The sequence below is a fragment of the Chiloscyllium plagiosum genome, unplaced genomic scaffold (assembly GCF_037043375.1).
Source record: "Chiloscyllium plagiosum isolate Xiang-an unplaced genomic scaffold, Cpla_swu_hap1 HiC_scaffold_6, whole genome shotgun sequence".
NCBI classification, from domain to species: domain Eukaryota; kingdom Metazoa; phylum Chordata; class Chondrichthyes; order Orectolobiformes; family Hemiscylliidae; genus Chiloscyllium; species Chiloscyllium plagiosum.
The window spans coordinates 113,410,324-113,434,160 of record NW_028270144.1 but is presented as its reverse complement, the minus strand read 5'-3'; the positions used below and the strand labels follow the sequence as shown (position 1 = coordinate 113,434,160).

Here is a 23,837-nt window from a genome sequence, read left to right as displayed (position 1 = left end):
CGTTTCCGTGATGGCCACAACATCGTAGTCCCAGGTACCAATGCACGCCTTAAGTTCACCCACCTTATTTCTGATACTCCTTGCGTTGAAGTATACGCACTTGAGCCCATCTCTGTGTCCGCAAGTATTCCCTGTCAGTGCTATCTTCTTCACAGCCTCCCTACGTTCTTGGACATCCTGACAAACAGCTGGCCTACTTGCTGGACTACAAGTCTGGATCCCATCCCCCTGCCAAATTAGTTTAAACCTCCCCGAAGATTGCTAGCAAATCTACCCCCCAGGATATTGGTGTCCTTCTGGTTCAGGTGCAACCCGTCCTGCTTGTACAGGTCCCACCTTCCTCAGAATGCAGTCCAATTGTCCAAATACCTGAAGCCCTCCCTCCTACACCATCCTTGCAGCCACGTGTTCAACTGCACACTCTCCCTATTCCTTGCCTCACTGTCACGTGGCACCGGCAACAACCCAGAGATGACGACTCTGTCTGTCCTAGCTTTTAGCTTCCAGCCTAACTCCCTGAGCTCTTGAATGACCTCCCCACCCCTCTTCCTACCTATGTCGTTGGTGCCAACGTGCACCACGACTTCTGGCTGCACATCCTCCCCCTTAAGGATTCTGAAGACACGGTCCGAGATGTCTCGGACCCTGGCACCCGGGAGGCAACAAACCATCCGAGAGTCTCGCCCATGCCCACAGAACCGCCTGTCTGTCCCTCTAACTAGAGAGTCTCCTATAACTAGCGCTCTCCTCCTCTCCCTCTTTCCCTTCTGAGTCTCAGAGCCAGACCTCACGCCACAGACCCGGTCACTGCAGCTTACCCCAGCTAGACTGTCCCGTCCCCCCCGTCCCCCCACCTGTATCCAGAGCTTGGTTAGTAAAACTACACACAAGATTCTTGACAATAAACAAGTGGAGTAAATGCATTAATGTTGCTCAGTAGTTTAATTTTGGTTGTTCTTTAAGCAGTTGTGATTTCTGAATCAGCAATTAAAGTGTACAGTGCATTAAAATGAGATTTTGCATAGTTTTTGTTATAATTACTCCTAAAACTCTACTGAATTAACCAAACAACACCATCTTCTTGCACTTTTGACTTGAATGTTCTCTTCTCACAATGTTGAAGATTGAATAATTTTAGAATTGCTCTCTGTACTACTAATTGCTTGTGCATCATGTAGATATAACTTCTTATCTCATGTTAGAAATTTTTGTAGCTTCCATAATGTTTTGGATGTGCTGTTTTTCAATAAAATTTGCGTTCTTTCATTTTTCAAATTGTAATTCTGTTACTCCAAGATTGGCTGTTTTTGTGGTGAAACTGTATTCTGTGTTTAATTTAAATATGTTTTCCTCCCTTCCTCCATTTAGATCAAGTGGATTTATATTTGTTAAGATGTCAGCAGCTGAGATTGTACATACTGAAGGCAGCACGAGCCTTGCTCACGCACCAGGATAAATTGAGACAGATTCTTTCACAACCAGCTGTATTTGAAACCGGGCCACTTTCCACAGGTATAATTCAGCAAAACACCTTTTATACATTTTGTCTAACTGTTCAGGTGAATGTGAAAACTCCAATGAAATCCAGTCTTTCACATAGTGGAACTGGCTCCCTATAATAGCTCACCCATGTGGTTGTGTGCACTAGCCCAGCTGCAGAGGCTTGATCACACAACTTACTTTCAATGATGCCCTGAGAAAGATGTCTTTTGGATGAGATGGTGCAATGATAAATGTGAAAAGTTCTTTCGCATTAAAAAAAACTTGGAAAGTTTTTCTGGAGCTTGTTAAATATTAATCTTTCAATTGATATGATCTAAAATAGTGACCAGGCTTCAGGACTTTAATAGTTTGTGAAGGACATTTGGATGCTTCACAAATGTGAAAAGTGCTATATAAATGCAGACTCATTTCCTTTCCCTTTTCTCCTATTCCTAATTGGTGGATACCTTTACTCTAATTGCATAAAATTTGTGATTTCACCCCAATTCAACACAATGAAACCAATTAGAGGAAAGAAAATACCAGCTTGTCCTTTGAGTTTGTGTCATATTCATGACGCCTGATGAGTTATGACTTATCTCATGGGAGAAACAGCAAAGAAAGATGCTGGTGAACCGCCATCTTGAACCACTGCAATCCATGTGCTGTAGGTAGTTCCACAATATTGTAGGGAGGGAATTCTGGGATGTTGACATAAAGGTGCGGTGATATATTTCCAAGTCGGGGCAGTGAGTGGCTTGGAGGGGAACTTACAGGAGGTGGTCCAAAGTATTTGCTGTCCTTGTCCTGCTAGGTGGCAGTGGTAATGGGTTTGGCTGGTGCAAAGGATCTTTGAATTTGTTGAGTGCATATTGTAGGTAGCACACACTATCGTTACAGAGTATCAATAATGGAATGACTGACTATTTATATATAATCACTTGCAGTTAGCCAATTTCAATTGCTTTCTAAATGTACATTCAAAACAAAAGGTAGTGTTTGAGTTTTATTGTTACAAAAATCTTTTAACCTAATTCTTGAAATTTTGGTTTTTTGTATCGGCAGTCCCTGTGTTACAAATGGTTTCCATTCTTGAGTATGTTCATAAGTTAATTTGTACACAGCTTAGAATACAGGAAAGTGCAGTGTAAAATACGTGATTGTAAGTATGAGCAAACATTTACATGTTAGATCATTAAAACTAATAGTACTAAGGCATCTCATTCATAAGTATGAGTGTTTGTAAGTTGGACCGTAAGTCAGTGAACCCCAGCACTATAATCAGCATCATATAGGTGAGAATATGTCTTTGCTCAAAATGGGAGTTCTCAAAAATTTGTAAATGCCAAGACATTCTTGAAATTTGTGACATATTGCATATGATCTAGTTGTTATTTCAGCACTGGCACATTTTTACAATCAAGAGTTTGTACAACATGGAAAGACAACCTTTGACCCATTCTGTTTATGCCAGTCATCAAATTTATTCTAATCCCATTTTCTAGTACTTGTATGGTATGGTATGGTATGGCATTTCCAATGCTCATCTAAAATCTAAATGTCTTGAGTGTTGCTACCTTTGCCACCCTTTTCAGACAGTGAATTCCAGATGTCTGCTCTCTGGAAAATCCATAATCCTCTGGGTCAAAAAAGGTTCCTTTAAATCTCTTTTATACTTCTTCATAGCTGTGCACCTGGTTATTGACTCCTTGACAATGGGGAAAAGTTTCTCTCAATCTGTGTCGCCTCTATCTCTCTACCTTGTCAGTGCTCATCAGAACTTTGTATGCCTCAATCAGATTCTTCCTCACCATCTCTGCTCTAAGGAAAACAATTCTAGCCAATCTTGTCTATCTTTATAGCTGAATCGCTCAGACAACATCCTGGTGAATCTCTTCTGCACCCTCTCTAGTGCAATGTGACATCCTTCCTAAAGCATGATGACTAGACAGTACTCCAGCTATAGCCTAACTAACGATGTACATAGATCCATCGTAACTTCCTTAGTCTTTTATTGACTGCCCTGACTCATAAAGGTCAATATCCCATATGCCGTCTTAACCAGATTACGCACCTGTCCTGCTGCCTTCAAAGATCTATGTGTATGCCGACCAAAGTACCTTTGATCCTCTCTACGTCCTAGGTTTCCACCATTCAATTTGTACTCTCTCGCCTTGTTAGTCCTCCAAAACTATATCACCTCTCGCTTTTCAGGATTAAATTCCCTTTGCCACTGTTCAGCCAGTCTATATCGTCCTGTTGTCTGGAGCTTCCCTCCTTGCTCTTTACCATACCACCAGTTTTGTGTTATCTGTGAACTTACCGATCATACTTCCTATAGTTTTGTTTAGATCATTTAATATACACTTAAAACAACAAGGAACTGAACACAAAACTTTGAGGTTTACCACTGGGCACAGGCATCCTGTCATAAAAGCATCCTTTACACATTACTCTCTGCTTCCTGCCACTAACCCAATTTTGGATCTAATTTGCCAAATTTTCTGGGCCACAGGAGTCTTGTCATCTTAACCAGTCTGCCATGCAAGACTTTGTCAAAAGCCCATACCAGTGTTTTTTCATGTCCTCTCTTTGCTCTCACTATCTTTTTTCTATACTCCTTGAGACCATCTGTTATTTTAGGACTTTCTATGTGCTGACTTAAAAACCTTGCCTGGACACATTTTAAGAATTCCACTCCCTCTAGCTTGTTTGTCTGTTCCTGGTTAATATTGGGGAAACTGAAATCCCTTACTATGTGACTATTATTTTTACATGTCTCTGATGGCTGTCAGATATATATCTATCTTGTTACCTCTCTGATTCTTTGTGGGGGGTCTGTAGCATGGCTCCAGTAATATGCTTGCCCCCCCTTTTTTTAAATTTCTCCACATATGTCCTCATTTGAGAAATCTTTCAAGATTTAATCCCTCCTTATTGCAGTAATTGACTCCAGTCAAAATTGTGACACCATCTCCTTTTCCACCTTCCATGAATATTGAGGTCTCAGTCCTTTTCTTCCCTGAACCGTTCTCCATGATTGCAATGATATCACATCCCCATGTGTTAATTAACACCCTGGACTCATCTGTCTTTCTTGCAAAGTTTCTTGCATTAAAATAATTGCCACCCAGGCTTGCCATGTGACTTTATGACTTGACTATGTTTGTACTGCCTTCTAGACTGACCTGGTGATTCTTACGTAATTATGTGCCTCCATGTCTCATTCTATTTCCCCCAGCCAAACTAATTTAAATGCCCATCAACAGCACTAGCATACCTCACTTCAAGAATGTTAATCCTATTCTGATTCAGGTGCAACCTGACTGACTTGTAGAAGGTCCCATCTTCCCTCGAAATGAATCTACTCATTCAGGAAACTTAAGTCTTCTCTCCTCCAACTCTTAAGTCACAGATCCATCTTTTCTATCTGTGTATTCCTATACTCGCTAGCAGGTGGCACAGGGAGTAATCCAGCGATTATAATCTTTTTAATTTGCTACCTCGATTCTTAAATTCTTGTTTTTGTTTTTCCTCAATCTCAACGCCCTTCCTCCTAATGTCATGAGCACCACTGTGAACCGCAATCTGACTTACATCTTCCCCTTCAGAATGCCATGCGGCTGTTCAGGGATCTCTTTGACCTTGGCCTGGGTGAAGTGTGCAGCCACAGACTGTACTCCCGTCTGTACTTCCCCTAATGAATCTCCTTCTACCATTGCTCTCCCTCTCTGTCTGCTCCTGTGTTGTGCAGCTGGCCTCTGGCTGCACTCCCACTCATAATTTTCCAACACAATAGATAATACCAGTGCTTTTTTTCTAAGTCCGATGCCAGGATCCTGGAGTCTGTAAACCAGGTTCTGACATTCACAATATTAAATCCTGCTCCCTTATATCTTACAGGATCATGTTGTTGAGGTAAACGACTATGTATTTGAATGGTTAAGTGACAGAGCACAATTAAAGCAGCTGGCTTCCTAGAATCCAACCTAAACAAGCAACAGTGGACTTTATTATGTGTGTTTTCTGAGACTTTACATTCTTATTAGTATTTATTTGTAATTTACTGTTTATTTCTTCTTTTCAGAGGATGCTACAGTTTCCTCTCCAGACGCTGCTGACTTTTCACCTGAGGGACCGCAACCCCCCTTGATCTTACTTCAGCAATTGTTGAGTGCAGCTACCCAGCCATCACCAGTGAAAGCTGTATTTGACAGACATGAGCTTGAGGTTTGATTTGTGAAACTTTTACAAACAAAAAAAAATCTGAATTTGTTTTCATGTCTTGAGTGCTAGGGAGCTGATTTAAAATTCAAGCTGGTATCATTGTGTAGCTGAGCTGGGGGCACTGAACTACATGCTGAACTACATGCTTGATGTGAAATTAGTTTCTCCTGCTTTTAAAGCATGTGAAGCCAACCCAAACTCCTAACCCAGGCTTGGAACCTCAACTGTATTGTGCTGCTCGAATGCTACAAATGCTGTAAATGTAGATTCCATCTTAAAAATTCAAGAGCTGAGTAAAGAAAGTTCAAGTCAGTAGAAGGAAAATGTCTTTGCTGAGAGGTGATACGCATTGCATATCAATTGGTAACATGTCATGCTGTCTCTCAGTTGAAATGTTACAACACTGTGCCTGTTTGTGGTTGGCTGCTCCTCATTCCGATTATTTGTGATAAATGAGAGTGTTCAATGAAAGAATCTTGGGAAAGTACATTGAGACCTCTCTCCAGCTTGGTTAATGCCTGTATATAATTAGTTTCTGATACCTATTGTTCCACATTTTGGAACCACTGTCAACTTTTTGCTGGCAGAATGCGAAGTTATCATCAAGCCTTCAATCTTGGGAAACAAATTTATTTGTACTTTCTGAGCAATACCAAAGCAGGTAGGTAGCACAAGCCAAGATTAAAGTAAGTGAAAAGATTTTACCATGTTCTGGAAAGTCAAGCTTGATCCATGAAGAGTATTGTCCTGTTTGGATCTAGTAGTTTTTCCTGTTCCCCATGTTTCTTTATACTAAGTTTCCTCTGCTGGCGTTAATTGGTTAATGGTTGCCAAGCTGCAGAGAGCATTTTACGCAGAGAACTTCTAGTATTTTGAAAAGAATAAAAGATTGGCATGCGTATTCCACTTCTCATGACTACTGTACATCTCAAAATTCTCTCCGCCAATGAAGTACCTTTTGACTGATAGGCAGTGTTGTAACGTAGAAATTTGGCTACCAGTATGTTACTCCGACAAACTGCAAGGTGGTGATCATCAATTAATCAGATTTTGTGATGTTCATTGAAGAGTATTGGCTAAGACTTGAGAAAGCTCCTGTAGTTCTTCTTTGAAATAGTACCATGAGATCTTTTACATCTACCCAAGCAGAGGCAGAGAGGGATTTGATTTAATGTCTTTTCTGAAAGATGACTGTTCAGGAATGCCAGCCTTGATTCTTCCCAGCCCTAGAATCGGACTTGAATCAAGAATCAGAGGGATTGTGCTGTCAACTGAGCTCTGAAGAATGTGACTTGCATCCACATTAGGTGTAAGTAGGACCAATAAATGCAAACAAGATGGGAGAAATGTAGTTAACTGTAACACATTATTTTAGGGTATGGATGCAAGCACCACATTGTCGCCACTTAATCCTCCATCAGTCACCAGCATCTCTGGGCAGGGCGTATTCCTAGGGCATGATGGGGTGGTGCACAGGTAACGAGGCAAGTTTGGGAAGATAGTGTGGGAAAGCTTGCTGAGGCTTGTAGAGAGAGAGTCTCTATGAGCACTTCAAATTGACATTGAATCAATTTTTGGTAAGACTCAGCATAATGTTTCAGAATTGTATCCTTTCATCAGAATTTAGAGTTTAAAACTTCACATTCCTAACAAGAGAAGGTGGCAAGGTGTGGATGCTGGGAAGAAGAGCAAAAGGGATGATCATTGTTAAAGTAGACGACAGGAGTGATTAAATGACAAAAGATTCCGTGATTTGGGACTGAAAGAAGTGGTAAATGGGACAATGGAATAAGAAATTAATGATGAGTCTAGATGAGATGTGAACAGCAGGATAGCAACTGTTCAAATACAAAGAAAAGGACATGAGAGAAATGAATGGGTGAAAAAGAACATAGTCATAGAGATGTACAGCATGGAAACAGACCCTTCGGTCCAACACGTCCATGCCGACCAGATATCCCAACCTAATCTAGTCCCACCTGCCAGCACCCGGCCCATATCCCTCCAAACCCTTCCTATTCATATACCCATCTAAATGCCTCTTAAATGTTGCAATTGTACCAGCCTCCACCACTTCCTCTGGCAGCTCATTCCATGCACATACCACCCTCTACGTGAAAAGGTTGCCCCTTAGATCTCTGTTATATGTTTCCCCTCTCCCCCTAAACCTATGCCCTCTAGTTCTGGACTCCCTGACCCCAAGCGACAGACTTTGTCTATTTATCCTATCCATGCCCTCATAATTTTGTAAACTTCTATAAGGTCACCCCTCAGTCTCCGACGCTCCAGGGAAAACAGCCCCAGTCTGTTCAGCCTCTCCCTGTAGCTCAGATCCTCCAACCCTGGTAACATCCTTGTAAATCTTTTCTGAACCCTTTCAAGTTTCACAACATCTTTCCGATAGGAAGGAGACCAGAATTGCACACAATATTCCAACAGTAGCCTAACCAATGTCCTGTACAGCCGCAACATGACCTCCCAACTCCTGTAATCAATACTCTGACCAATAAAGGAAAGCATACCAAACGCTTTCTTCACTATCCTATCTACCTGCGACTCCACTTTCAAGGAGCTATGAACCTGCACTCCAAGGTCTGTTTGTTCAGCAACACTCCCCAGGACCTTACCATTAAGTCTATAAATTCTGTTAAGATTTGCTTTCCCAAAATGCAGCACCTCGCATTTATCTGAATTAAACTCCATCTGGGTCAGACAGCATCCATGGAAAGAGAGCAGAACTCCAGTTCTGATGAACGGTCACTTGACTGAAAATGTTAACTCTGATTTCTCTCCACAGATGCTGCCAGACCAGCTGAGCTTTTCCACGTAATGTTCTGTTTAACTCCAGTGGAGGCCCGAGAGAATTGAGTATTGCAGAAAAGAAGCACCTTTTGTCAAATGCTTTGTTTTGCTGTCATCACGGCAGTTTTGAAGAATGATCAAGGAAAGGGAACTAAACATTTCTACTGGTTGCGAAGACAATGCTGATTGACTGGCAAGGAGATGCTGGTCGACATTTCCCTGTCCTTTATTACCCTGGGGAATAAACCAGTTACATGATAAATGATAGCTGCCATGCTTTGTTTAAATGCAACACCAGCATTTGTTTCCTATCCTGATTCTCCTCCTTTGAGAAGGTGGTAGTGAACTGCTTTTTTAAACAATTGCAGTCTGTCTGATACAAGTGTGTTCATGAAGCTATTCGGAAGGGAGTTACAGAATTTTGATCCAACGACAGTGAAGGATTGAGGATATAGTTTCATGTATCATTTACTTAATGTAGCCTTTGTTAAGCATTTCAGTCTTTGTGCTTTTACCTTGTTAGGCGGCAGCCCTTGCTGTTTGTCAGTTCTTGGCAGTGGAGTCTACTCACCCATCTACACCAGTGTTTGATGACAGCAGCTCAAGTGAGGCAACGACGCCTGTTACAGTGCAGCCTGTACGTCCAGTAAAACACAAGAAGCGCAAGCCTTCTCCCCCTCCACCTTTACCCATTGTAGCTCAACTAATGGAAATGGGCTTTGGGCGGAAAAATATTGAATTTGCACTAAAGTCGCTTACAGGAGGCTCTGGAAATGCTACAGGGTTGCCAGGTAAAAAAAGAATAATATGAATAAGCCCATTCTAACAAGAGAAATTACTTTCACATCTTTTTGCGTTCTGGTGAATTTTGTTGTAAATGTAAGAGCTAAATAAGGAAAGGGCTGTTTGAAAATTGTAAGAGGACTGCACATAATTTAGGATATAGTTGTTAATGAGGTAACTAATTCGTTTATAGACCATGTACAACTTTAAAATACATCACTGGCTATTTCAGAAGCTTCCATTGGTAGTCTAACTCATGACCACTCATGATGACTCATGATGACTCTTGGCCACTCGCATACAAACCTTTAAAACAAATAGTGTTAAGTTAGCGGAAAAATAAGGTTAAACATTGTCTTTGCCCTTTTCACCCTCCATGTAGAAATGGATGGGCTAGAAGTTCTCAATGCCTCGTTTCCTTGAGTTTTTAAATAATTCGTAGAATAAAAGCTATTGTGTAAGGAATAAAACATTAAATCCACTTCCAGCAGTCAGGTGAAATAGAATGTTGATGCATATGCAGCACCCCACAACACCTGATTATTTGTCCAACTTCAAGCAGTGATGTCTTTGCTAAAAGCATATGCTACTTCATTTAGATTAATTCCACATGGCAAGAAATCATGCAAATTTTTTTGTTTTGAAGAGAGAAGTTAAAAATGCTACATTTGAGACGGGTATGCTGATGTGCATTTGAAAATCCGGGGGACTTTGTTAAAATCAGTTGTTTATATTTTTTCTGAATTGGGTTTTGCATAAAATCCTTTTAAGAAGGACGTGCGTAACACTGGCATCACTTGGAGACTTGCCATCATGTCATCACAGTCGTGTTCTGTTTTTAGTGTTGTATCCTTTGAATACTGTGGTGACCTTTTGCACATCTCAGACAGATTTGGCAGATTTCCTTATTTTTATTTAAAGTTGATTTGGTTTGCATGGAAGAAACAGCAACCTCCGTGTGTGGGTAGAATTAGACAAAGCTGAAAGGTTGATTCCTAATTCTTATGTTCCACGTCAAATGGAAATGAATACACAATGCATGTCTAATCCAGTTACACAAGTAAGTTTACTCTCTATTTTTGTTTAAAATTTTGTTTCAAAGGTGTGGAAGCATTAGTTGGTTGGCTGCTGGATCACCCTGATGTCCAGATCGCAGAACTTTCTGATGCAGACAGCACTTTATCAGAGTACTCAGATGAAGAGATTCTGGAAGAAGTTGAAGAGACTGAAGCAGCTTATGCTGTGATTGGCCCTCAAGCAACTCTACCTAATGTACTTTTTAACAGCATGTACTTCGCAGATTTTAATAACATTGTAATCATTTATGTTCTGACTCAGGTTATAATAACACACTGTTCTTGATTTTGTAGCCTTGGGCTGCTGTGGTGACTGAAAGCCAAACCTATAAGAAACGTGCAGATTTCCTGAGTAATGATGATTATGCTGTATATGTAAGGGAGAATATTCAGGTATGGATCATTTGAGGTGATGTGTAGCTTTTAACTCTCTCAATTAGAGCAAATTTAGATCAGGAATATTTCTGAGATAACTTGCATTGAGTTCAATCATGTCTCACAAATTTGATTGAGTTTTATGAGGAAGTAACAAAGAGAATTGATGAGGGCAGAGTGGTAGATGTGATCTATATGGACTTCAGTAAGGCGTTTGACAAGGTTCCCCATGGGAGACTGATTAGCAAGGTTAGATCTCACGGAATACAGGGAGAACTCGCCATTTGGACACAGAACTGGCTCAAAGGTAGAAGACAGAGGGTGGTGGTGGAAGGTTGTTTTTCAGACTGGAGACTTGTGACCAGTGGAGTGCCACAAGGATCAGTGCTGGGTCCTCTACTTTTTGTCACTTACATAAATGATTTGGATGTGAGCATTAGAGATACAGTTAGTAAGTTTGCAGATGACACCAAAATCGGAGGTGTAGTGGACAGCGAAGAGGGTTACCTCCGATTACAACAGGATCTGGACCAGATGGGCCAATGGGCTGAGAAATGGCAGATGGAGTTTAATTCCGATAAATGCGAGGTGCTGCATTTTGGGAAAGCAAATTTTAGCAGGACTTATACACTTAATGGTAAGGTCCTAGGGAGTGTTGCTGAACAAAGAGACCTTGGAGTGCAGGATCATAGCTCCTTGAAAGTGGAGTCGCAGATAGATAGGATAGTGATGAAGGCGTTTGGTATGCTTTCCTTTATTGGTCAGAGTACTGAGTACAGGAGTTGGGAGGTCATGTTGCGGCTGTACATGACATTGGTCAGGCTACTGTTGGAATATTGTGTGCAATTCTGGAATCCTTCCTATCGGAACGATGTTGTGAAACTTGAAAGGGTTCAGAAAAGATTACAAGGATGTTGCCAGAATTGGAGGATTTGAGCTATAGGGAGAGGCTGCACAGGCTGTTTTCTCTGGAGTGTCGGAGGCTGATGGGTGACCTTATAGAGGTTTACAGAATTATGATGGGCATGGATAGGGTAAATAAGCAAAGTCTTTTCCCTGGAATCGGGGAGTCCAGAACTAGAGGGCATAGGTTTAGAGTGGGAAAGATATAAAAGAGACCTACGGGGCAACTTTTTCACACAGAAGGTGATATGTGTATGGAATGAGCTGCCAGAGGAAGTGGTGGAGGCTGGTACAATTGCAATGTTTAAGAGGCATTTGGATGGATATATGAATAGGAAGGGTTTGGAGCGATATGGGCAGGGTGCTGTAGATGGGACTGGATTGGGTTGGGATATCTGGTTGGCATGGATGGGTTGGACCAAAGGGTCTGTTTCCATGCTGTACATCTCTATGACTCTGACTTTAAAGCCACACAAGTGCTCGCAAGGAGTAACATAGCTCCTTATGGTGAAGAGGCTGTGTGAGAATTATATTGCCTTCTAAGCAGCTTGTTAAATTTTAATAAGCTTTAGCTATGCAAAAATTGCCCACATCTTAAGTGTTTTAAGATTTCTCTCCAGAATATATGCTTGCCCACTTGAGCATATTAAAATGTCAAGGTTTATTTTAATTGTAATAAAATCTTTTAAATTTGACTACTTATTATGTTTGCAATTTTGTTAGAAATTAAGCAAATACATTTTAAGTGGATATGTAAAAGCTAAGCCAAAAATCTATACAAAGATGCAATATCAAAGCTAATAGAACCCAGTTGGATTTTATTTGTGACTATATAGGAATATTTAAGAATAGAATAGCCATTGGTACTTAACATTAAAGTCTCAACTTAAATGCCTCCGTGAGTGCTTCTTGTGTTGCTCACAATATCTTTTGCCCAAGTATTATCTAACGGTTCCCAATATTTATCAGAATTGCATTCAAAGGGTCATTTTTATTTTGTTCTAATCCTTCTGTTTAGCAAAATTGGGTACCAACCATTTCCTTAGGTTCTGCCCACTTTTATCTGATGCTGTATATCTAGTCAATTTGCTTGTGATATTATAGCTATATGAAGGTTTATTTTAACTCTTATTCTTTTTAATCTTAAAATAATTCATTGTTAAAGATTTATCAGTAAAATGATATGTTAATTTCTTTGTCTTTCGATTAGCACAAATTTCACTGCTTTTGACAATTTTTGTTTGCTGCTGGTGTCCAATGGTATTCTTCTGCCAAAGATCTTTGCAATATTTTTATTTGCATGTTTCAGGTTTTATGGCTCCAGTATCTCTCCTTTACTTGACATTTTTTATGCCTTGGTGTGATGGTGCCATGTTTGTTTCAAGCTGCCTTTTATTGATTAAATGATTGTTTTATCTCTGCTAAGTGCTGGCGTATTATTTAATAACATGTGCATACCTCATTAGTTATTCTGGTTTCTTGGTCAGTATGGTATTTCTAAGCAGATGTTACTACATGTGCAGTTTAAATGTTTTATGGAATGAAATTCTTAATGTTTATTTCCGTAAGATATGCCTATACTTACTGAACTCTCTTGTATCATGCAGGTGGGAATGATGGTCCGATGCTGCAGAACATATGAAGAGGTTTGTGAAGGAGATATGGGAAAAGTAATCAAGTTGGATCGAGATGGATTGCATGATTTAAATGTGCAGTGTGACTGGCAGCAAAAAGGTGGCACTTACTGGGTCAGATACATCCACGTTGAGCTGTTGGGTAGGTGCATAATTTATCAGTCAGAAACATTAATATTAGTTGTAGTTATGGCTCTGCAATCTTTTGAAGTGTGACTCTGGATCTATTTAACTTTAATTGCTTTTGCTTTTGTGCTAGGTTTCCCACCACAGAATTCTACTTCCCACATAAAGATCGCTGATAAAGTGCGGGTTAAAGCTTCGGTTACCACACCAAAGTACAAGTGGGGTTCAGTTACTCACAGGAGTGTGGGAGTTGTCAAAGGTAACCAAGTCCTGCCTGTATTCTCTCCTGCCGGTAACATAGTTTAGCCAAGCATCGGGACCATGCGATCTTGCCAGATAATCCGATATTCAGATAATTAAATACCGGATCATCGAGGTTCCTCTCTATTACTGTTACTTATATTTCTAACAGCCAGTAGATGAGTAAATCAGTCTTGTTTCAAATGTTTCTTGAGAATTTTATCCTATTGAACTATAAACTGCAAATCTCACTTTTAAAGGTCATTCCTTCTTAGGTTGCTTGAGGATTGAGTTCTTTCTACCTGACTGGTTTACAAAAAAATGATACAGGAAGGTTAGAAGGTCCAACTTGTGTAGATTATCTAGTCAAATTGTTTATTGTGGAATTTTTCATTTATTCTAATTCTTTTCAATGGTACAGCTCACTTGTGATTTAGAAGCAAGAAGCTCTATCCTCTAGTTGTATGCACCAGTTTTACTGTAGAGTATGCTATTTTAATTAGTGAATGAATGTTAGGATTGGACTGACATAGTACATTGGTTCATTGATTCTTAGTCCAGTGAATTTCTTATTTTTTGTATCCATCCCTCCTTTCACACATTTTTAAGCTGTAAGCTTGCTGTATATAACGTTGGGAGAAAAGGTCTGGCTGTATAACATCTTGCTATTTTAGTGGAGGTAATGAGCTAGTTATTGTGTACAACTTGTCACTGTTGTCTCTTGTATCAACCAGCAAGAAGAAATGAATATGTGATCTAAGTCTGTTTTTGAAGGCCGAGTGTCACTGTTTGGCAACTCTTTAAGATTTCAACGTGTGGTGGCATTTTTTTTCTTGCAGCATTCAGTGCCAATGGGAAAGATGTTATTGTTGATTTTCCGCAACAGTCTCACTGGACTGGCTTGTTGTCTGAAATGGAGTTGGTACCCAGCATTCATCCAGGAGTGACGTAAGAACTTATACATACTTAACCAAATAGGCACTTTTAAACATGTTCTTTTCTATTTGTACCATGAAATAATGAAATAGTTATATTTCTTTTTGTAAGAATACTAGTGTGCAGTAATCACACTCCTTTTTATTACTTCAGCCGTCTTAAAAGAAGGACAGCTAACAATTTGTGCATTGAATTTGGTGAAAATAGAATATTTTTAATTTATTTTATCTTTAAATTAAAGTTGTATTGAAGTATGGTGTGCCGAAGCAGAAGGAAAGAATGATTTAGAAGAGATTGTTATATGAATGCAAGGTTGATTCATTCACTGTTATATTTCAGTAATGCCATATCAATTCAGGCCAAGGCTACCTCAAGCTTGATTGTTATCATTTATAGAAAAAAATTTGGTCTTTGGTACTCAAACTAATTTTTATTCAGTCATGTATTTGTTTACTAAGTCAAACAATTCAGGCTGACACCTCTTGGTCTAATTACAACACAGTTATAATAAGTGTCACTTGATATGTGCTCAAGACCAACCAGCAGTCAACTACTCACTGATGCCCAGTTAGAGTTCTACCAGGGCCACTGAACTCATGACTTCATTGCAGTCTTGGTTCAAACATGATCAAAAAAGCTGAATTCCAGTAGGGTGGTAAGTGAGACTGTTCTTGACGTGAAGGTGGCATTTGACCGAGTGTGGCTTCGAGAAGCCCTAGTAAAACTGGAATCATTTGGAATTGGGGGGGGGGGGGGGCGCAGGGGTGGAACTGGTTGGAGTTATATCTGATGCAAAGGAAGATGGTTGTGGTTGTTGCAGATCAGTCATCTCAGCTTCAGAACATATCTGCAGAAGGTCATCAGGGTAATGTCTGAGTCCCAATCGTCTTTAGCTACTTCATCAATGGCCTTCCTTCTGTCATAAGGTCAGATGTAGATAAGTTTGCTGCTGATTGCAAATTGTTCAGCAACATTCACGACTCCTCAGATACTAAAGCAATCTGTATTTGAATGCAGCAATATCCAGGCTTGGGCTGAGAAATGGCAAGTAACATTCGCACTACACAAACTCCAGGCAATGACCATTTCAAAAAGAGACAATCCAGTCACTTCTCCTTGATAGCATATCACTATCAACATCTTGGGGGTTATCATTGATCAGAAACTCAACTGGATTCACTACATAAATACAGTGGCTACAAGAGCTCAGAGGCTGATACTCCTGCAACAAGTAACTCACCACCTGACTCCTCAAAGCCTGAACACAAGCCACAAGGTTCAAGTGAGAAGTGTGATGGAATACTCCCCACTTGCCTTTATTGGGTGCAGTTCCAATAACACTTGAAGCTTGACATCAACCAGGACAAAGTAACCAGCATGATTGGCACCACATCCGCAAATGTCCACTTCCTCCATCATCAACACTCAATAGCAATGCTGTGTACCATCTGCAAGGTGTGCTGCAGAAATTCACCAAAGGCCCTTAGAAAGCACCTTCTAAAACCACAACCATTTTGATCTGGAAAAACAAGGGCATGGAATATGGGAATGGAACCACGTGCAAGTTCCCATCCAAACCAGTCAAAACCCTGACCTTGAAGTATATTGCTGTTCCTTCAGTGGAGTTGGATCAAAATCCTGGAATTTACTCCCTAACAGCATTGAGGTTCCACCTGCAACACATGGACTGTAGCACTCAAAGCAAATCACCACCACCTTTTCAAGGGCATCTGGGGATGGGCAATAAATGCTGGCCCAGCCCACGACACCCATATCCCATAAGTAATTAAGATTAAGAAGCCCAAATCTGGTTATTGTTCAGGTCTTGCTTCAAAGGAGACAGACACCTTGCAATATCTACCCAGCTCCAAACTAAGTCTCAGCCAATAACATTTGCCTAAACTAACAGATCGCTAATGTTTTGTGTCTAGATTCTGACCAGTCAGTTTCCTATCAACCAAGTTTTTGTCTACTCTGCTGCATGATTTGTAGTTAACTCCTTAAAACATCTACCTTTGATTCACTGTAGTTGACCAAGTTTCCCAAATTAAACTTGTCCTTTGTTTGGCTGTTATCCCTCTAAACCTTTCCTATTTATGTACCTATCCGACTGTCTTTTAACTGTTGTAATTGTACCCACCTCTACCACTACCCCGGCAGGTCATTTCATACATGCACCACCCTCTGTGTGAAAAAGTTGCCCCTCAGGTCTCTTTTAAATCTTTCTCCTTTCACCTTAAACCTGTGCCCTCTAGTGATAGTTAAATGTTGGGTGATGTCACTTTCTCTCATTCTGGTCACTATTTTTCCCCTTCAAGACTGTTATCACCATTCCTCTCTCAATATGATGCCCTATTTCAAAAAGTGGGGAAGACTGAAAACAATGAGCTATAGGTCAGTTAACCTAATATTTGTCATCGGGAAAATGTTGGGATAGCTTGTAGAGAAAGAAGTAGCAAGTAATTTTAGAAACACCCAATCAGAAAGAGTTAACATGGCCTTTTGAAAGGGTCATCGTGTTTGATCAGTTTGCTTGAGTTCTTTGAGGGTGTAAGAAGCAGAGTTGATAAAAAGGAACTAGCAGATGTAGTGTGTTTTGATTTCGAGAAGGCATTTTATGAAGTGCCAGATAAAAAGTTATTGCATAGACTAGGAATTCATGGTGTTGAGGGTATTGTGAGGATTGGATAGCACACAGAAGATGAGATTCAGGATTAATGGATCCTTTTCATTTTATAAAGACATAATTGGTAGAGTGTCACCAAGATCAGTCCTAGAGCCTCAATCATTTACTATCTGTGTTAATGACTTGGGGGAGGGCCAGCATGTAATTGTCCAAATTTACTGACTATTTTAAAAAAAAAACGTGGGAGAGCAGTTGTGGTGAGGAGACCAGGAATCTGCTGCACCTGCAAGCTAACTTGTGTTTCATGCACACGAACACTCAGATCTCTCTCTGCACTTTTTTTGGATTCTTTCTTCATTACAATAATAGCCTGCCTTTTGATTCTTCCCACTGAACTGCATGACTTCACACTTTTCTACTTTCATCCCTATCTGTCAAGTTTATGCTTACTCACCAAGTGTAGATCCCTTGTCTCCTCACCACAACATGTTCTCCTTTGTGTTTTTATTTAATTACCACTAAATTTGGATACATTACATGCTGACCCTCCCCCAAATCATTAGCACAGATTCTAAATGATTGAGACTCTAAGACTGATCTTGGTAACACTCCACCAATTATGTCTTTACAAAATGAAAAAGATCCATTAATCCTGAATCTCATCTGGTGTGTGTTACCCAATCCTTAATCCATGCTAACAATACTCTCGACACCATGAACGCCTATTCTTTCCAATACTTTCTATCTGACACTTCATCAAAAGCTTTCTGAAAATCTAAATACGCTGCATGTACTGGTTCCTCTTTATTGCAAGCTGATTGGAGTTTAACAATGGAGAAGTCTTGTTTACAACTGTGTAGGGTATTGGGGGCGCTGCAGTTGCCATGCCACATGCAGTTTTGGCTTTTTTTTTAATGTTTTTATATTCTTACGGGGAAACAACAAGCCTTGATCCATCTGCCCTCGCTGACTATTGCCTGATCCCAGGCTCCCTGAATGAGCTCCTTCACTTAGTTTCTTGGCTACTCCTGTCATTTTTCACTGTCTGAATTTCTTCAGTTTGGTTTCTATTCCATCCAAACACTGAAACTGATTTGGCCCACGCGCATCTTTTTGCTTTCATTTCGCTAATAGTCTCTTCCTGAGTTTTCTTTTTCCTGTTCTCCTGGAAAGCAATTCACATGGCTTGACATTGAATTTTGTCTTCCAAATTCTCAAGAACATTCAAATCTTCCTGTCCTGTGTAAGAACATACAAAACAGGATTCCTTACAGTCTGTTCTACCATTCTTAACCAATGATTTAGATCAGTTCCAGCTTCCCACACTATCCCTATTTCTTTAGATTGTCTTCACATCCAAATAGTTTTATTCCAACTTAAAAGAACTGAATGACAAAGCATTCACAACCATTGGAGGATAGACCGTTGTAAATATTCTCGAGATTTGCAACCTTTGCAGCAAAGAGGTTTCTGCTCATCTCTGTCCTGAATGGCTGACCCCTTACTCTGGCATTATGACCTCCCAGTTATGAGTGCTTCTGTAAGGGGGGACATTTCCACTGCATGTATTCTGTCAAACTCCTCAAATTCTGTATGTTTCGATAAGATTTCTTCTCATTATTGCAAAATCTGTGAATTTCAGGTGTCAATGATAGCCGTGGTGTGGAGGTGCTGGTGTTGGACTGGGGTGGACAGTCAGAAGTTACATGACACCAAGTTATAGTCCAACAGCTTTATTTGAAATCACAAGCTTTCAGAGCGCACCTCCACTTCACCTGATGAAGGAGCAGCGCTCAAAGTTTATGATTTCAAATAAACTGTTGGACTATAACTTGGTATTGTATGACTTCTGACTATGAATTTCAGGATTTTCAATGTCTTGTTTATAAATGTTGGGCACAGAAGGCAGTGTATTCCTTGCTTGAATGACTTGCAAGTTATTTGAAGAACAATTGCTTTGTTTTAATTTGGTACCTCTTTAACTTATGTTGAAATTGAATTGCATTCATCGATTAAGGAGATTTATGTAAACACATCATGATGGGTTTGCTTTCAAAATTTAATAATTTGTTTCCAATAATCAGACTGATTGTACCAGGTATTTTTTTGGATAAAAAAATGCAGGTGTGATGGCTGCCAAATGTTTCCAATGAATGGGCCCAGGTTCAAATGTAGAAACTGTGATGATTTTGACTACTGTGAAAACTGTTTCAAGACCAGGAAGCACAACTCAAGGCATACTTTTGGTAGAATTAATGAGCCAGGTGAGATGCATTGTACAATTTCTTAACAGATTTGATTATTTTTTAAAGTTACATTTTACAGATTATCATTCCAAATCACAACAAAATTTAATCCTATTTCCTGCAATATTTAAATAGCCCACACCAATTTTACCAGACTACTAATTACCTTGTGCAGGAATGGTGTGGCAATTGGTAATCATTATGTAGTGGAGTTATTTTTAAACAATAAAAACTTGTAATGTACTATTTGAATGTTAGGAGTAAAGATAATATTTAAACAGAATGTCAAACTATTTTTATGTAAAATGTTTTCAGTCTAATCAATACTTGGTGTTTTAAGTTGTGTGGATAAAATGCAATTCTGTGTCTCTTCTGACTTCAGTTTAGGTTTCCTGCTACATGTCTTTTTCTTTTTGTGACCCCAGTGATCTTGTGCGAGATTGCTGGGAAATGCAATGATTGCTGCTTATGATCCACCTAACTGACTGTGTGACAGCATTCTAAAAGAGTTCTGTTAATAATATGTGTTTGTTGGTTTAAAGGACAATCACCAGTATTTGCTGGACGTTCCGGAAAACAACAGAGTAAGCGATACAGTTGTGAGAGAGGAATGTTGCTAGATGATTGGTCAAGGATTGTAAAGAACTTTGGAGTCTCCTCATCTGTCAGTCAAATTTCCCGCTTGATTGATGGCTCTGGGCAGTGTTGGCAGTCTTCAGGCTCACAAGGGAAAGTAAGTGACAAGCCACTGATACAACAATCTTTCCAGCTTGTGCTTTTATCTTCTGTACACTTGAAAGATAGTTCCATCATCCATTGCTTGTTGCTCCAGAGCTGTTCAAAATTAACATTTTGCTGAATATGATCTTTGTCAGTTCTTAAAGTCTGTAGCTAAAATCAGAAGATAATCTGTTTCAGTGGGGAAAACTCCCAAATGTTTTTTGCTTTGAGGAAGTTAACCCTAACTTGTTTCCTTTTGTTCAGGTCATGCATTCTGGGTGACTGTTGCAATGAAGGAAGAGGACAATCAGCCCACTGTATCTGCCCCAGTTCTCTGAAATAAACAATTGACTCAGTGCTATCCTCCCACCTTCTCCCCGAAGCCCTGCACATTTGTTAGTTGAGAAAGAACAGTCAGATTCCCTTTCCAATGCCTCATTGAATCTGCTTCCATCAACACTTATGCATTGCTTTCCAGACCTCAAGAACTCACATTGAGTCGCTCTTGATATTTTTGCCAATTACTTTAAATCAGTGCTGTCTCGATCTTGATTCATTCACCTGTGGAAACATTCTCCCTCAATCTACTCTGCCCAGACCCCTTGTGATATTGAATATCTCTGTCAGTTTTTTAAAAATTAAGGTGGATGTGGGTTTTGCTGGCTGGACCAGCATTGGTTGCTCAGCTCTGGTTGCCTTTGAGAAGATGGTGGTGAGCTGCTTTCTTGAACAACTGCAGTGTAGGTTTTATAGGTACATTCACAATGTTGCTCAGAAGGGAGGTTCAGGATTGTGAACCATCAACTGTGAAGGAATGACAAATACATTTCCAAGTCAGGATGCTGTGGGCTTGGAGGAGAAGTTCATGTTGGTGTTCCATGTATCTACTACTCTTGTTCTTCTCAATGGTAGTGGTCATAAGTTTGGAACTACTATTTAAGTAGCCTTAGTGAATTGTAGCAGTGATTCTTGTAGATGATGCACACTGCTACGAGTGAGTATTGGTGGCAGATAGAGTGAAAGTTTGTGGATGTGGTGCCAATCAAGCAGGTTGCTTTGCCCTGGATGCTGTGAAGCTTCTTGTAAGTTTTTGGAGCTGCATTCATTCAGGGAGTATTCCAGTACACCTCTGACTTGTGTTTTTAGATGATGGACAGACTTTAACTGCTTCAATCTCACTTCCTAGCTGAAGTTCCTCATTGCTTGAACCATTCTTGTGAATTTTTTTGCATCTTCCCTAGTGTATGCAATACTCTGAGCCTGACCTAGTCTCAACTTAACCTAATTGCTCTTGTATTCTGTGTCATTATTAATAAAGCTAAGGATATAGTATGCTTTATAAGCTGTTGTCTCAATTGTCTTGTCATCTTCAATGACTTGTGCATGTGCACACCCAAGCCCCTTCTGCTTCTCCACTTTCTTTAGAGTTGTGCCCCTTAGTGTCTGTCCATGTCCTTCCTACCAAATGGATCACTTCATATTTCTGCTTGCTGAACTTCACCTACCAGTTGTCTGCCCATTTCACCAGCCATCTATGTTCTTCTTAAAAAAAAAAGTCTACCCCATTCCTCTCAATGATTCACAGTGCTTCCAAACTTTATCTTGTCTGCAGATTTTGAGATTGTAGTCTGTAAATCAAGGTCTTGGTCAGTAATAGGAATTGAGAAAAGCGTGGATCTCTATACTGACTCCTGAGAACTCCTTCACAAACCTTTCCCCTCTTTCCCCCAACTCCCGTTAGCTCCCTCCCACAAAAATTTGATGTGCTGAATGTTTTCTTTCTTTCTTCTTATGATAGTATGAAGATAAGCTACCTGATTCAAAAACAATCTTTATCCATTACCTGTAAGATTCATTGAATAGCTTGAACAGTTCTGATTTATCTCTGAGCAAAGAATAAAAATGTCAAAAATTAGTGAATGCAATTTAATTACAACCTTGGATGATGTAAAAATCTCAGTACCATATTGAGTGCCACCTTATTCTGTGTGTTCTTCAGCTTGTTTTTCTTTACCATTGACTTGATATTTCAACTGTGCCTTGCAAATAGTGCTTTAACTTTGATTCCCATTGTGGCTATCTGTCACTAGGTTTTGCTGTGTGCTGTAATGATGTCCTTTCTCAAGCAAATGTTTCTGAAAAATGGCTGTATTTGCAATTCTTATCTTGGCCATTGTATTTCTGTACATGTGGCATTGGCAACAAATAATTAATTAAGCAAGTTTAGTTGTTTCTGCATGGCCATGTCTTGTGCCTTCAAGAGCAATAGTAGGAGGAATAAATGGTCACTTCGCTGGTAGAATGGCAAGGATGAGACTCTGAGAAGTAATGAAACTAAATACGTGTGATCAGTAGATTGCAGCATTCTTTGTGGCTTACAACTGGTGCTCCATTCCTATATTGATCTAAATAATCCATAAGGTAAACTTTATGAAAATGCCTGTTATTTTTATACTTGGTATCCAGGAAGTTTGTATTTTTCAAGATGGAGTCATGCGAGCAACTCATCAATCTTACTTGTTGAAACAACTTTTGGCTTCAACTTACTGATAGATGTGTTCTCTTAATCTTTTTTTTTGTTGACTAGCACTGGATTCGCTTGGAAATTTTCCCAGATGTCCTTGTTCACAGACTAAATATGGCTGTGGATCCGGCTGACAGTAGTTATATGCCTTCATTAGTAGTAGTATCAGGTAACTTAAACATCTTGCATGCTATTTATATTCACCCCATGTTTTTACTTGGTTAATTACTTTTCTGATCAAATATTTAACCATCCTCCTTTTCAGGTGGAAACTCACTTGACAATCTTATTGAACTGAAGACGATTAATATAACCCCTACTGATACTGTTGTAATGCTGCTGAATGAATGTGTGGAGGTATGTATTCTCAAGGTTGCTTTAAGGTGTATATACAATCTCATATTTATCTTGGGAGTTAACTTCTTGTTGACAATGCAAACATATGTCCAGCTAATCAGTCAAAAAGTCACTCATGCTTTTTGAGTTGAGATGAAACTGTTTTAGATGCTTAGGTGGGCTTTCATGGTTTAGGTGTCTGTCTGTCTATAGCCCTTTTTGTATACCTGTTCAAGCTCATGCCTTCTATCTTGCTAACTTCTGTGGTCTCTCCACACCCTTGTTTTTAATCACAAACAAGGCTACTTCTGACTTTAGCCAGAATGTTTTGGGTCTCCCAGCTGACGGTTTTGCCAGCAGGGCTCTGTAAAATTCTGATGTGGTCGCCTTGTTGTGTACCCGCTTGTTCAGTTCTCAGTTGTGGTCATTAAATTGCCAAATGACCACAGGTACCCTTGTTGCCTGGCTGCAATGTTCAGGCAAGTGAGAGTAGATGAAGGGTTGGGTGGGCACCCAACTGGTTAGCTGGCTTGAGGTTGGAGACGGCGTTAAGGCACCTCCCTGACAGGGGCCCGCTTATGGGTTTGCTGTATCCATTCAGATCAGCTGAGCTGCTCTCTGAGTGAGGACTGAAAGTCCTTCCTCCAGTGAATTGCTACTCCATGAAATGTTTAAATGGCTGTGGGCCAGTTGCAATTGGCAGGGATGCATTCCCCACAAACCTGACTCACTTCGCCATCTAAAAAACCCTACCTTGTGTGTCTCAGCATTCAAATCCCCCAATTCTCTTCAGATATGACT

General features: G+C 40.0%; 1 protein-coding gene across 5 annotated transcripts in view; it reads left to right on the top strand.

The window, feature by feature from the left end:
* herc2 (HECT and RLD domain containing E3 ubiquitin protein ligase 2) overlaps nucleotides 1-23,837 on the top strand; it is a 245,126-nt gene that overhangs the window by 147,280 nt on the left and 74,009 nt on the right. For all 5 annotated transcript variants that reach the window (XM_087988361.1, XM_087988362.1, XM_087988360.1 and 2 more), the window contains 12 exons: nucleotides 1,369-1,512; nucleotides 5,570-5,712; nucleotides 9,035-9,302; nucleotides 10,397-10,566; nucleotides 10,665-10,763; nucleotides 13,256-13,424; nucleotides 13,542-13,667; nucleotides 14,488-14,596; nucleotides 19,335-19,474; nucleotides 19,999-20,189; nucleotides 22,764-22,869; nucleotides 22,966-23,057. In XM_087988361.1, the coding sequence (XP_087844487.1) occupies nucleotides 1,369-1,512; nucleotides 5,570-5,712; nucleotides 9,035-9,302; nucleotides 10,397-10,566; nucleotides 10,665-10,763; nucleotides 13,256-13,424; nucleotides 13,542-13,667; nucleotides 14,488-14,596; nucleotides 19,335-19,474; nucleotides 19,999-20,189; nucleotides 22,764-22,869; nucleotides 22,966-23,057 (1,757 nt within the window). The remainder of the gene's footprint in view (nucleotides 1-1,368; nucleotides 1,513-5,569; nucleotides 5,713-9,034; nucleotides 9,303-10,396; nucleotides 10,567-10,664; nucleotides 10,764-13,255; nucleotides 13,425-13,541; nucleotides 13,668-14,487; nucleotides 14,597-19,334; nucleotides 19,475-19,998; nucleotides 20,190-22,763; nucleotides 22,870-22,965; nucleotides 23,058-23,837) is intronic.